At 39.2% G+C, this 15,516-nt stretch overlaps 1 protein-coding gene across 6 annotated transcripts in view; it reads right to left on the bottom strand.

Moving 5' to 3' along the window:
• Sdccag8 (serologically defined colon cancer antigen 8) overlaps positions 1–15,516 on the bottom strand; it is a 214,869-nt gene that overhangs the window by 54,311 nt on the left and 145,042 nt on the right. For 4 of the 6 annotated variants that reach the window (XM_005374761.2, XM_013520314.1, XM_013520317.1 and 1 more), the window contains exon 16: positions 11,785–11,916. In XM_005374761.2, the coding sequence (XP_005374818.1) occupies positions 11,785–11,916 (132 nt within the window). Of the gene's footprint in view, positions 1–225; positions 3,081–3,237; positions 3,547–11,784; positions 11,917–15,516 lie in introns of those variants that run through there. The other 2 variants (XM_013520316.1, XM_013520309.1) reach the window with 2 other exon arrangements.

Below are 15,516 nucleotides of genomic sequence, written 5' to 3'. Positions count from 1 at the left end.
CTATTATTTGTCTATTTGTTTTCCTGAGAAACTATTTTGTAGATAATAATATGTAAAATGATAACCATTGATAATTTCCTACCATTTTGTCTGTAATTTGCTAAGTCCCCCCTATTATTATGTTATCCTTCTTTTATTCTTTAAAATAAAAAAAAAAAGAGAAAAAAAAAAAAAGACACTTTTGCCAGGAAATATTGGCTGTATTGATATAAACATGCACATAGGGATTATGTACAGAGTATAACTTAAGATTTGGGCCAGCGAATAAATATTCCTCTGCAATTCATTAAAATTTCTTGAATGAATTTCTACAGTGACAAAGATTGAAGCTGAATATAAGGCATTTCCTTCTATACCAAAGTTCAGAAAGTCTAGCGAGAGCCATAAATTATTAGCAATGACAGTTGTGATTGATTTCTTCATAAGTGTTGATCTGGCTTGCATAAAACAACTTCAGTATTAAGAAAGCCCAAAGTTTACATGATATATGCACATTTTTAAAAGAACCCAGAGGTTTTCGGCAACTAGCTGGTTGATTATGACTCCATATTTCATAATTAGTAAGAATCAGTTTTGGGTAAAAGCCTGTGAATTTTAATAACATGCCACATCCAACAAACCATCTCACTGTATAAGAATATGAATTCTGACTATGGGTTTTATTCTACAGATGAAGTTGATATTCTAGAGGTGAAGAACCAAAGCAACAGAACCATGAAAAGAAAGGAGGAGAACAACGTGAGGAAGCATTAGACAATGAAGGAGAAGATGCAGAAATCAGGTAAGTTATGCCAGCTGACGAGAATACAACTCAGCTGAACCACACATTTGGCATCTTAATGTCCATTCGTCCCCCGAGTCCCATTCGCAGAGGACGGGAGGAGCCTCACTTAGCAGCCAGAGTCAGAAATGCATCACTAGATGGATGTCAACTTTCTTCTAATGACACATTTTCCTGGGATGTAAACGTTAACATTTATGTTAATGGGAAAAAGTGTCTCAAAAGCTACTTTAATGCTGCTTTTCTGTATTTATACAGAATGCCTTTAAAGTACCTGTTCTTGGATAAGGAGAAAATAGCTCTGCTCATGTTCATATACAAAAAAAAATTGTTTTCTAGAATATAGCTATTTAAAAACCAATTTCTAGAAAACAAAGCCCTCGAAAATATTACTATATATCATCAAGGCATGGTCACAAAAATCAAATGTTCTCTCTAATTTGTTAAACTTCAATCAGCAGCGGGCTGCATGTTATACATGGTCAAAACAATGCTTAAACTTGCTTTTTCCTCTCCTAAATACATACATTCAACTGAACAAAGGAAGACAACTTTTAAAAGCACAAAAGGCATTTCTCTCCTCATGTAATCCCCTCAGAAGTTACTGTGCTCACAATTAGCAGAGAAATGTAAAAAACATAGTACCCCTCAAAGCAGTACACTCATGAGGTCTGAGAGAGTATAGATTTCACTCTTTTGGGGACCTCAGAGGGCTAAGAGCACAGTGGTGCACTGCTGCCTACAAGGCTGCATGCACAGCTGCAAGTCCTCCTCGGGGCCTTCCAGCCACGCCAGGAATGTGGGCATTTTTCCTGGAACTGGCCCAATGGCTTTCTGACAGGCACATACTGCAGCCCTGCCTGAGTCAGGTGCAGAGTCAACCTCGGAACAAAAGCAGTCTAAGATTATTTCCTGAGAAGAATACGGCTTATGCATCCTATCAGCAGAGCCTATTTGATTTTAAAGGAAGACTTGCTATTCTGTGTTTTTCTTTCGGTGTATTTTTTGTTGACTAGTGACATGCTATTAAATTGGAATTACAAATAAAACCCAAGAACTTATTATTTTATTTAACAAAAGCACACATGTTTTCTGTCTGTCGAGCAGACCTTGAGGCTCACTTAAGCCCATGACAACCTACTCAGGTCAAAGCGGTCTTTTCCGCCTTCCCAGACCAGGCAGCTGACATGCGGTAAGGTGAAGTAACCTGCCCAAGGTCAACAGCAGGTGCAGTGCTGAGGCTGGAGCAGAACGCAGGCAGAAAATCTCTGGAAAATGGTTGTTTAAACCACTGGCACCATATGCCCCATTAGTAGTTTAAAAGTCTTTTTAAAAGCTCAGTTAGTCTTGCTATAGCTGGGGGGAGATCACTAAGGCACATTCACCTGAAAAGCCTGAACAGAGAATTAGACTCCTGTTGTAACAGGGTCACTAGCTACCTGGAGTGGGAAAATCTGCCTGCGAGATCGTGGGCAGGGACTCTGGAGACCTGGAGTCCAAGCCTAGGTCAGAAGTTGGCTTTCTGGGGAAGCTGGGACATGCACCATACATAGGGCAGTGTTTAGAAGGGTGGGCTGTGGTAGCAGACAAGCCTGCACTCCTAAACCTGCAATGTCACATATTCAGCTATGTGACCCTGGGCAAGTTACATAGCCTCTGGGAGCATCAGTGTCCCACTCTGAACATGGAAGACAATGTTACCCCAGTAGAACTGCTCTGATGATCATATTTAAAGTGGTTTTTCTGGTACAGGTTTTTCACTATAAAAACATTAGTCTATGTTAGAGATTGTGAGGTCCCATCTACCTGAGACACTGATTCCATGATGAGATTTTATGACTCTTAGGTGAATATAACACTACTATACTGGGTTTATTTGGCACTTACATTTTTTCAAAAAACTTTCGCACACCTGGTCTGATTTGACCCTCATAACTACTTGTCATCATATTAAACCTTTGTTTTATTTGAGGCTGAACATTTATCTGAGCTGTTCAAGATCATATAGGTTATCAGGTTATGTGGCTGGGCCATGAATTTGGAGCTTTTTCTCCCTATCCAAGATTCTTTCTTGTTATAACTTGCTGTTTCCACAAAAGATGTAATATCTCCTTGCAAGGTTTCTAATATAAATGAAGTAAAATGACATGAAAAAATAGAAATAAATATGAATCACTCTGAGAGGAAATGGAATAGATGCCTCTGGATGGGCTTGGTGGGGAGCTTTTACCACGGTGAAGTCTTTGACAAGGACTCTAGCACCCAGGCTTGCTTATAGCTGAGAAGTCAAAGTAGATTCCTGGAGAAGAATGAAGAAAATAAAAGACATTCACCAAAGACACCTTTGCAGAAATGCTCATAATCCATGAAGGGTAATCAACAGACTACGTGGCTAGAGCGGCACAGCCTCAGAGAGGACGCGGGATGTGCACAAGGAAGGCCCTCTCAAGGGCTGGCCTGGAGGCCGCCACCACCAAATACGATTAACTGTGACAGCTGCACCAGATTCACTTTCAGAGCCATCTCTCCTGAGCCCTCAATCCTTGCTGCTGCTTTTGAGCTCGCTGGTTCCATGGTAGTCTCTTGGTTCGGACACATGGGGTTTCCTGTGCACATTTCAAGTCTTGGGCTCCTTCTGCCACTTGGAGTTCAGTTGCATGCCAAATCATAGAATTTCAAATTTGGCTTCAAAAGCTGCTGCTACAAGGCCTGTTTGATGTAATCCAAAGTGCAGGGGCATTATCACCCATGGGGAAAATCTGGACCTATGAGATGAGAGAAAGCTGGGCAGACAAAGCCCCTTTCTTTTCCTCCCTCCAGTGAGCTCTTCAGAAGCAGTTTTGGGTGCAGCCTGAAAAACATTTGTGTGACTTTGGCTTTGTGGCTTATCAAGTAGTCACAGTATGGTGATACATTGTCTGACCTTGTTTTTCTTTCTCACTTTCTTTTCCCTCTCTCTGGATGTCTTGGGATTACATTAACACTCAATCCTTGCCCAGGTTCTAAGACAACAGGAGTGAAGAAAGTGGCACAATAGCCACTGAAATCCCTACTTGTGTGTGTGTGTGTGTGTGTGTGTGTTTTACTGAGGGATCACACTTACTTTACCACTGAGCTACATCCTCAGCCCCTTTTGTTTTTCATCCTTGAAATAGGATCTCGCTAAGTTGCCCAGACAGGATTTGAACTTGCCTTAGCCTCCCGAAGTGCTGATGTTACAGGTGTGCGCCACTGCACCTGGCTAGTTAACATATCTTAAGACAGATACAGAAAGATACCAACCAGAGAAATAAATCATACAAATGCAAGTAGTCTGAAAATGCTAGCAAAATGACTGGTGAAAAGTTCAATTATCTCAGGGATTACAAAGACACAAATTACCAAGTTAAAGATGGGACATGATAAGCTAGAAAGCTATGACAGAGGCATTCCAGCTCTTCAAGTATGAGGCGAATATTATGGTGGTTAAAAGGCTAATATCACCATATTTAACATTGCCACCTCTTTCCTACTGAAACCCCTCAAAGGCTCCTTTTCCACAAAGCTCAGAGTGAACTCTAAACATTTTACATGATTCAAGGGAATGACTCTCTCAGATCTAACTTCTGAGAGTTCCACCTCCTCTTTAGATATAGGAAGCCACCCACAAATCACCTCCACCCTAACAATGAGGAAAACTCCACAGTCTCCAAACTCCTGAGACCAATCCGAGAACTTACAATCCAGGATAATAAGGTGAAAAAATTCTCCCTGAAGACAGACAAAATAATAGAACTGTTTTATCTTCCATAGAGGATAAGAAGGAGAAACAGCCAGTACAAAAGTAGGCAAGAGGAAAGCAGAACAATTTTTAATGGATTCTTATAGAGTAGCATGATTAGGCTAGAAGCCTAATCAAGCTAGCAACCTCAGCCATAATAGGACAAGAAAGCCAGCACACATTCTTCCCCACCACCCCAAGCACTGATTGAAACCCAGAGCTTTGCTCATGCCAGGCAAGTGCTCTATCACTGAGCTAACATCCTCAGTATCCTTTTCTATTCTTGAGGCAGGGTCTCATGAATTTGTCCAGGCTGTCCTAAAATGTGCACTCCTCCTGCCTCAGCTTCCTAAGTAGCAGGGATTATAGGTGTGAGCCACCATCCCCCGGTACACTCATTCTTAAGCATTTTTCTGTGGGCTGCCTTCCACTGGGTAGTGAAAAGACAGTCGGGGTGCAAGGCTGGAGACTGAGAACAGCCATTCTCCCCTAGTCAGGTGTAAGCACAAAAGCCTGTCCACTTAGTACACTCTTTTTTTCAAATACAGCAAAAGCATTTTAAAGCTTCTGAAGGAAGAACAAACACTCAGAAAAAGGAGAGAAGGGAAAGAATGCCTTCCTCTGGGAGGTGGAGGGGAAGCTCTTGCTCTTGGTCCTATTCACTAAGGAAGGTAGCTATCTAAAAGCCAGTTCTCTGGGGAAAAGGAAGTCTTGATTCAGGGTGTCTACTAATTTCTGTGCTCTAAATATTTCTACCGGGGAAAAAAATTAAAATCTCGGCAAGAGATTGATTCTTAACCTCAGTTGGTTTAGAATCTTGGTATAATTGGGGGGAAAGAGGTCAACTGTTCTAAACTGTTTCTGATTATCATATCTTCCTTGTTTCCTCTACACAATATTCTCAGATTATTATTAGATCCCATTGGTGAAGCAGCCTAATCCACCCATTTCCATGGTCAGTGAAATAAACTCTGAAGATAATAAAGAAAAACTTCAAAAGAAACAAGGTGTAATAAGCTCTTTTTCTAGCAATATCTGAATCACCATTTTCCTCATAAAAAGATTATAATCTTGTATCATAACATAATGACATATTAATCGAGACTAACCCAGCAATTTTGTTAATTTACTTATAATAGCCTGTTGTCAATTATGAAAACAGATTCACAAGCAGCACATCACCAAAGGAGTCCCTGTCTCCAGAAAATTGGTGGCAACAGGGGATAGGAGACGAGGGCTGTACACCCATCTGCTTTAGCGAACAGGTAGAGACGATCCACTTCTGAATTATAGTCCACACAGGACTTGAAATGTGATTGTTGGAAAAACCATTGCTCTGCCGATGCAAGTGTGTAGTGGTGCACTGCGGGGGGCTAAGCAACAACCCCAAACAGACTAAATTATGATGATGAAGCCAAATTAACAGCAATTTGTAATCAAAAGCAAGAATTGCAGCATTTGAAAGCCAAAATGACCTCAGCACAATACATAACGTAATAACTAAGCACCCACCCTTCCCACAGACCACTGGGAATCCAACTCTGAGAGCTCGGGCTGCCTGGCAAGGAGGCAGCCAGCAAAATACCATGTCAGCATTCTCTGTAAGGTGCTTTCATCTACACAAACCAAATTTCAGTACTTCTAAAACATGCACTGAATAGGTTTTAAAACCGCCCATATGAATTGAAAATACCTATAATTTTGGATCTGTCCTTTGATGATCTCTACCCAGGGACCTTTGGCCTACATATTGATCACTCTTCTAAATAATAAATGTCCAACTCAAGAAGTTTCCTCAAGGACAGGGGAAATTTCCTAAGCTTAAACCACATATCTACTATCAGCAAGCCTCTTGGTTTATATAAATTGGACAGAACAACAGTTGGTACATAAAAAAATAAAAACGAAGAAAACAACAACAAAAATTCAGCCCAACAGAGTCCTGCCCAGGCTGCCGAAGGAGCCGGCCCCCATGTCCTTGCTCCTTGGCTCTGGGGTTTATGGAGGCATAGGAGCAGCCCACAGGGACCTCCCGGGAACAGCAGGTGGTCTCAGGAGTATGGTGGCTCTGTACTGCAGGTTCACAATGCGTTTGGCCAGCTGCTATGATTTAGGTAAGCATCTCCCAAAGGACCACATGTTAAAGGCCTGGTTTCCAGCTTGGCACTGCTAGGGCTGGGGGTGGATCCCTTAAGAGACCAGGCCAGTGTGAGGTCTTCAGGTCATTAGGGGCACACCATGAAGGAACCAGTGGATCCTTAGCCTCTTCCTCTCTTTTTATCATTTCCCAGCCACTACCATAGGTGAGCAGCTTTGGTCTGCCATGCATTTTCACTTTGATGTGGTGCCACAGGTCCAAAGCAACAAGGCCAGCTGCTCATGCACTCAGGGCTCTACAACTGAGCCAACACAAACCCTTTCTCTTTGTAAGCTGAGCATCTCAAGTATTTGCAGTAGTGACAGAAAGCTGCCTACTATACCAGCTGAGGTAGACAGAACATCTGCAACCATGATAGTGAGGCATATTTGACTCCTCACTTTGAATCTCCTGGCCAGGCTGGTACAAAAGACACCCAGTAAGCACAGAATAAACTAATTCTGGCTTGGCTCCCCTCACCATCACCGAACGCACAAACTTGCAATTGTCAGCTCATGTTCGCTTGCTCTACGCTCATTGCTGGCTGTCCTCACCCGCCTCTGTGCTCAGGAACCTGTGACACTGTCTTTCTCTACCCGAGCATCTCCAAGTTTCTGTTGACTCCGAAACTGCCCCCACAGAAAGTTTTATGAACTCTCTTCAGGATTTATTAAATCATTTCATCATTGTTGCATGATATGATGAAGAGAAATGTTTTAAGTAGAAATATCCTCTTTAAGATAAGTGTAAGTGAAAAGATGATTTAAAATTTATTTTGAAGGTAATTTCCCTATCTAATAAGTAGTGCCACTATTTCATTTACATAAATTAAATCCTTAATGTATTAATTATGCAAGAAAAGGCACAACTGGCCAATAACATAAATATGTCTTAGCACTAAAGTATATTCTAAAATGTAGATTTGAAATTAAATCCATACTATATAATCAAAACAAAAATAGCTTTATGACACTTCTTGGAATTTTTGATTTTTGAATGTGTAATCCAACTGGTACTCTTTGTTTTTAGATGATGGAAAACAGGCTAAGATTTCAGGCTTCTATTTTTAAGTACCTCTCTGAAAATAATGACTGGCCTTCATTCCTCAAAATTAAAATGTCAAATTATATAAAAATCAATACTATAAATACTATTTTAACATCAGCTTTTGAAGAATAAAATTTCCATTAGAAAAACAGTGTGAGGATTTGGTAAAGATCATTCTGAGGCTAGCTTATAGAAGAATTATCAAGTTTAAATTCATTACTAGCTTGTTACATTTCAATCAGAAGCTTCCTATTGTTAGACAATGGTTTTGTGTATACTAAACAATGTATTACCACAGAAAGGGGAAAGAACTATGTAGAGCTATGTAACTGACAGAACACCCAGGACTGCTGGGGCTTCCTGCATAGGACACGACCAGATGGGAGAATGAGTGTTCACTTAGGGTCACTGACTCTGGGGCTTGTTTGCTCTGTAGAGGCAGAGGGGTGCTCACATAGTTCTGCTGTCCAGGGGGCAAGCATGTAAAAATGCTTCAAGAGTACAAATAGGAAAAAAAAGCTATGCTATTTTTAACACGAATTCCCCAAACTGCCTGTAGACACCAGCGGTTTCAAACTACGAGCTGAAAAATTTAACTTTCTTGACCTTTACAATTTTAATGATATTTTCAATCTGTCTAACATAAAACGAAAAATCCCCCAACCAGACATACTTTTCCCAATACAGGCCCCCCCAACTAGTCCCTCTCTTGCTTTCTGTTTTCCCTCATAAGCCAAATCCCAGGAAAAAGTGATTTCAACTTGCTGCTTCAGATTCTTAGCTCACACTGTTTCAATCCACTCTAATCTGGTGTCTGCACCCACTCTTCAACTAAAATTGTTCTTGTTAATGTAACCAGTGTGTGCCTGTCACCAAGCTCAACAGACTCTTTCCAGCCTTGTTTAATAGCTCAGTGGCATCTGGTGGATCACTTCTTGTTTCCCAAGGCAGTGTGTCACCCTTTGATTTATGTGACAACAGGCTCTTTTAGTGTCTACTTATTTCTCGGGTTGCTTTTTCCTCAATCTCTTCTTCCAATTCTACCTTTGAAAGTGTTGGTGTTTCTTAGGATCAGTAAGTCTTCCTTCTTACTCTGTTTCTTTCCTGTGACCTCATTCTACCTCAAGCCCAGACACAGCTCCTGAATTCAGACCCTTATGTCCACCTGCTTATTCAACATGTCCACTTGAACACTGCATTTGAGCACTAAATTCAATGCGGCTTGTGCTCATCCCATCCCAGGTGATCTCAACTGCAAACCTGCTTCTCTGGAATGTTTTCTAGTTCTCAGTAACTAGCACTGCTAGGCACTCACTGCTCACGGCAGTAACATGCTGCCATCCTCGACGTGTGCTACCCAACACCGACAGCCTATCGATTAAGTCCTGTTGATGCTGCCTCCTACATAATTTGCCAACTAGTTTGCTTCTCTTTGTCACCATTATTGTCACTGGCCTTGGGGAAACATCACCACCACCTAACTGGCCTTGGGGAAACACCATGGCTCTGTCCCCATCTATTGTCTATTCCGGGCTATTTGTAAAATGCAAATTCGATTACATCATTCTCCTCTGTTTTTTAAAAAATATTTTCCTTTCTTATCACTGGTAACAGGATAAAATTAAAGATCTGTAGTAAATGACTGTAGGTTAGTCCTTGTTCCTCCCACCTTTACCTCCCTCATTCGTTATGTTGAACACACAATTCTTTCCTTCCCCAAAAGTACTACGCTTTCCTACCTCAGAACCTTCCATTTTAAGGTTTCCTTTCTCTACTCAAGGAACTGGCAAACTGTTCTAGGACAGGAACAGATGTAAACACACTAGGCTCTGCAGACAAAGAGGCCACAGCCACTGACTCAGCTACTCAACCCTGACACTCCGGAGTCAGAGCAGCCACAAATGAGAACAGCTATGTTGCTGGGCCACAAAAACATGGGCTGTGGGCTGGGACACAGTTTGTCAGTTCCTGCTGTAGAAGGCTCATAATCCCCAAACTGTCACTTATAGATTTAAACATTATGTTCTCACTGAAATTTTCCCTAGTCAGGACAGGTCCCCTTATTAGACATGTTTGTACCACAAAATATATTTCTTTTTTATAGACCTGGTCATAATTGTAATTAATTAGACACTGATGAAATTCTTTTGTCAAAATCCGTCTTCCCTATAAGGACGTAAGCTCCACCAGAGTGGGAACCAGAGTGACTTTGCTGTTATTTCCACCGTGACAAGAGAGAACATGTAGAGAACATGACACATAGTAGCTATCAATAAATATTTGTTGGAGGAATGAATCATTAATTTGCACTTTCACCTTCAGTTTAGGTAAGTTTATCTTTCCAAGCCTTAGTTCTTCATTTGGAAATGGACACAACAGTTACTTCCCAGATTTGACTTAGGCAGGTGTGCTTTTTACCAACTCTAATGCAATATATAGTAACACGAAAAGAAACAGAAGCCAGGCCTGGTGGCACATGCCTATAATGGCAGCACTCGGGGATCTGAGACAGAAGGGCAGCAAGTTTGCATACTGCCTGTCTCAAGATTAAAAATAAAAAAGGGCTGTGGAGATAGCTCAGTAATAGAGTGCCCAAGTCTGAGCCGAGTGTGAGGGTGGGAGAGTTCTTGGTTGTGTAGGACAGGAGCAAACTAGGCCCTTGGGTCAAATCTTCTCTCCTGTTTTGTTGGCTGTCTTGCTAAGAGTGGGTTTTCCTTTTTAAAAGGGTCCTAAGAAACAAAACAAAACAAAGACGACTATCACAGAGACCATATCTGGCCTGCAAAGCCTAAAATATTTATTTCCTGGACGTTTACAGAAAAAATCTGCCAACCTCTGACCTAGAACAGAGGCTGGGTTTAAGTAAGTATTGTAACAAGTGAATGAATGAATGACCATTACTTTGCTTTAATACGTTAGTAACTGGAAAACAGTACTACTTTCTGCTTTTTATCCATTCAATAAAGTAATTAAAGGTATAAAGATACAGCACCCTCCAGCCCTTCTCATTTTATATTTATTTTCAATTAAAAGAATAAAAAGAGTCTACAAACTTTTTAATTTTCCCTGTATTATATCTACAACTGTTTCTGAAAATGAAGGCTGGAGATGAAGTAGAAATGGGGTGCTGGAGGCCAAGGGCACCACCTCCCTGGAAGGTTGGTTGTTATTGCTGTGTGCCTGATTTCTGTGTGCAAGTCTTAGTCTACAGAAATCAATTCATTGTTGCCTTTAGAATACTCAGATTTTTATTCTTTGAGAATCCATATTATGCAGACATTAGAACTCACACATTCACAAAAAATAATCAGGGGCTGTGTTTACTACCAAAAAGAAATCCCCCAATGCTGCATAAGAAGAATAATTTGAACTCAAAATATCAAGATTCAAGCTTGAATTTTACCACTCAGTTCCTCTGCGATTTTGAGAACACTATTAGTCTCTTTCTCTGAGTTGTTTAAATCAGTAGTAGTTGCTTAATGACATTTAGTAGGTGGCTATTATTTAGGAGATGACATTTAGCGGGTGCTTTTACTTGATCTTTCTATCAAAATGAGCATTACAAGCACCAACAAATGGGTGAAGAAACATGCTCAGAGAGGTTGGGATATTTGTGCAAAGTGACAGCACGAGAAAGAGGTAAAGGGTTTGGAGTCAAATCTTGACTTTAGTAACCTCTGATGAAATATTTAATCTCTTTAAGCATACTGTACGTCTTACCTTATAGAAACCATGTAAAACCCGGTTTATAGAAGAAAAATATTGAAATTCTCCCATACTGCAATATCACCAACTTATACCTTAAGGGTAGGTGATTTTTCTTCACCATTCCATGTTAAATCTACTTCTATGTCTGTGGTAAAAATGGAATATTGTCTCTTCTCTGCATATAATAAGAACAACATACACTGAGGAAGCGTAAATACACAAAAGCATTAGATTTGGAGCACATCCCCAGAGTAACACAATGATCCTAATTTCTACTTATTCTATAGCAATTCTCCTTCTTCAGCCACATTCAGTATATGACACATCAGTTGATCAGTACAGCTTTATTACCTCGCTTTCATTGTCTCATGCACTCTCCCATGCTGGACACACTGTTCCTCCAATTCATTGTTTCTCCTCTGTAACTTTTCCAGTTTATGGTCTGTATACATTTTTTCCTGACTCAGCAGAGCGATTTCAGATCTAGAGAGGTTAAAACATAGAAATAATAGTTATTGAAAGTTCTTATAACTACAGCTTGTTTTTATCGTATAGCCCTATTTTACATGTCAGACTTAAACATAACAGCATAACAAACTTATTTTATGTAAAAGAAAATTTTCAGAAACTTCAAAGTGCGTACTAGGGACTCAAGTGCTACAAAAAATAAATAACATACTCCAACAGAAATGCTTTCTCTAAGGAACAATTCAAAAATTATAATGATCAACTATTTTTACAAAGACCATCATTCATTTAACAAATATTTACTGAGTGCTTACTATAGGCCAGCCACCAAGCTGTTAAAGAAGCAGTCCCAAGCCTAATTTCTATCACAGAGTTTCTTTTAGTTAACATAGCCAATTTAATGGCATATGGTTGAATATCAAATAGTTCTGTGATAGTTAATTTTATGTGTCAACTTGGCTGCACCACAGTGCCCAGATATTTGGCCAAACATTATTCTGGACATTTCTGTGAAGGTGTTCTGTGGATGAGATTAACATTTAAATCGGTGGATTTTCAGTAAAACAGATTATACTCCATAATGTGAATAGGCCTCCTTCAGTCAACCGAAGGCCGTAACAGAACAAAGGCTGACCTCCCCCAAGCAAGAAGGACTCCTGCCAGCAGACTGCTTTCAGGCTTGAGCCACAACTCCTCCTGTGTTCTTCAGGGTCACTAAGCTTTCACAACTGCATAAGCCAACACCTTGAAATAATTTCTTTTCCTTTCTTTTTCTTTTCTCTTTCTTCCTTTCTCACTTCTTTCTTTCCTTTTCCTTTCCTTTTCTTTTCCTCCTCTAAGTATTGAGTGATCTCGACCTAGATCAATCCAGGTCTCAATCAATCAATCAACAGATCACTGTTTTTTGTGTTTCTCTACAGAACCCTGGTTAATACAAGTCTGATAATGGGAAACAGCAATCTTTTGTCCTGTGACCCCTCAATCAAGCTAAGCGTGACACATACTGTATGCTTTGGAAAAGTTATTTCTTCTGACATTTACTTCCATATTTCTTGATGTGTTCACACCACTAGCTCTTGTTCCAATTAGGAAATTTCTACTGATGGTATGGTAGATGAAGATTAATTTCTTTTACATGCCTCCTTCCTCTTCTTCCTTCTCCAGCCTTCAGTGTAACTACCAGTCCTTCTTCAGCTGAGGTTCAATTAATATCAGTATTTACTACTTGCAATGCTAGTAGTGTATGTGCCCTGTGTACATTCATTTTCTCCAAGTTAGTGGGTGGTTGAGTAGCAAGTCATCTTTTCCAATGGGAGATCGCCCAAACATTACTGTCTTTCTTTTCACTGTGGCCATTCTGCTTCCCAAGAGGAGGATCCTTTAGTATACACCTGCTGTTGGTACAACCTGGACTGTCTACGACCCTAGGTGGATGGAAATAGTGAGAATCTCACCTTTCAGAGTGCAGACTTTCCCTTAGACCCTCTATTCTAGCTTCTGTGCCCCTACTATAGCCAGAGCTCCCTGGTTTAACTTCTTTAGAGAGGAAGGCAGTAGTCTGCTGTGTGGAAGAGGAACACTCAGTCACCTGGCTGCAAGGGGTGGAGATTGAACCTGCAATTCTCGTTTTGCCCTTATATTCTACCTCTGTCATCAAGTATTTCTGGGATTGAGAGCAGATTGGTTTGTTTTGCATATACGTATCTCCTGCGTAGATACTTAAGATTTACCCTTCTCCACTGTGCTGAATCAGGTACCATTCCCCTTGTCTCACACATACTTTATTGGGGATCACAGCTACTGTCTCTGGTGATAGCTGATGTTCCTTGGGGTATACACTGTTTCCAGTGTCATGGCTGACAACCCAAGTCTCAAAACTGGGAGATCAGAAAGACATCTATCCAAGAAAAATTGTATCCTTGTCATTTTTTAAACTGAGCTCGAAATTGTTGCTCACTGCTACCATCTCCTCATGCCTGACTACATCAAGAGTTAGAAAAGGATTAAAATTCATCCATATTATCAGTAGTTTCCAGGTTAATGATTAGCTTATTTCTTAAAGTTTACAGACTCTTGATATAAAACTTATATCCTCCAAAGGAAAGATTTCTCTATTAAAGTATTATCTTTTCTTTTGTCAATAAAGGATTTGGATTTGCTAAGGGAAATCTTACCCAAAGACCAAGCTGCTCCCATGAATGAAGTGCTTTCTCAACTTTAATTCACCTCATTCCTCACTTTGTTTTTACCTTGTTTCAAGTGTCATCCCAAAGTAAGTTTGTACAGATTAATATCTTGCAGTTCTCAATATGTCAGCATATTTTTGAAACTACCTCTAGCCTTTATGCATACATTAGTGTATAATTTATTCTTTTGAATTGGGCTCTAAGTCTCATCTTTCTTACTAGATTATAAGTGAGAACATGGCTCATCTCGTTTTCAAGTTCAGATCAGTACCTGTCCACATTTGCTTTTCTAAATAAGAATTTACTCATATTCAAAATATTTTAAGTGAATAAATAATTTCTATCTCTCCTTTCAAAATCTCATATAATGTAAAATAATTTAGAAGTAGTTATAATAAAATTTTAAGTTAGTACTCCTTCCAAAATTAGTATCTTTGATTACATTATACATTAAAATCAATTCTAAAAGAAGAAAAAATACACTCAAGCTAGATAAGAAAAAAGCACAGAACATTTATTTGTTGTCAGGAACTTTGCAAGCAAAAATGTATTTTCTAAAGGAAAAAAAAATCACAAAAGATAAAAGATTCTACAATATGAAAATATAAAACTTTTACACATAAAAATCTTACACAGTATTTGAAAAAACTTGGATTTGTGTGAGGATATATATTGTAGCACTGTTTCTAGAAAAAAAAAAAAAGCTTGCTTTGCAACTAGTATCTGGAAAGTTAACCCAGAAATAGGAGACCAATTATATTACCTTTATACTTGGAGATCAAGGTAGTATTATGATTATAAGGCTACTTACTAGTGTAACTTATTGCCCTAAAAATCTAGCATTGTTGAGAAAGGAAAAGCATTAAAACTTAGCATGTATAATATGATTCCATTTTATAATTTAAACATCTTTTAACATGGACACCAAACATTAATATTTATTGTTTCTGGATAGTAGGATCAGGAATATTTGTCCTTTTCATATTTTAGGAATTTTTACAATTGACACATTTTTAAAAGTTATTTTTATTTAAAAAAAAATTTAATACAACAAAAAAATGTAAATATTGACTAGAGGAAGTTCATTGGGATGTGAGCTAAAACTGTTCTAAAATTAAAGACATTAATTTTAAGAAAATAAAGAATTAGGAAAATATTTACAAAAAATAAGACAAAAATGGTAAGCATCATTAAACTGCTACTACCACTCCAACATAATTACAACTCAGAAAAGTACAAAGGACATGAAAAATACCTGCAGAAGAAGAAACAGAAGGGGTCAACAAACATTTGTAAAATGTTTAGTTTCAATATTATTCAAAGAAATGCACAATAAAACCAGATAATTTTTGCATGTTGACTCTACACCAAGTAGTGGAGTCCATCCTTTAATGAGTTCAGTTTTCTGAGAAGATAACTGTTCATTTCC

Source organism: Chinchilla lanigera, unplaced genomic scaffold (genome assembly GCF_000276665.1).
Source record: "Chinchilla lanigera isolate Chin_1 unplaced genomic scaffold, ChiLan1.0 scaffold00005, whole genome shotgun sequence".
Taxonomy (NCBI): Eukaryota; Metazoa; Chordata; class Mammalia; order Rodentia; family Chinchillidae; genus Chinchilla; species Chinchilla lanigera.
This window is presented reverse-complemented; position numbering and strand designations above follow the sequence as displayed.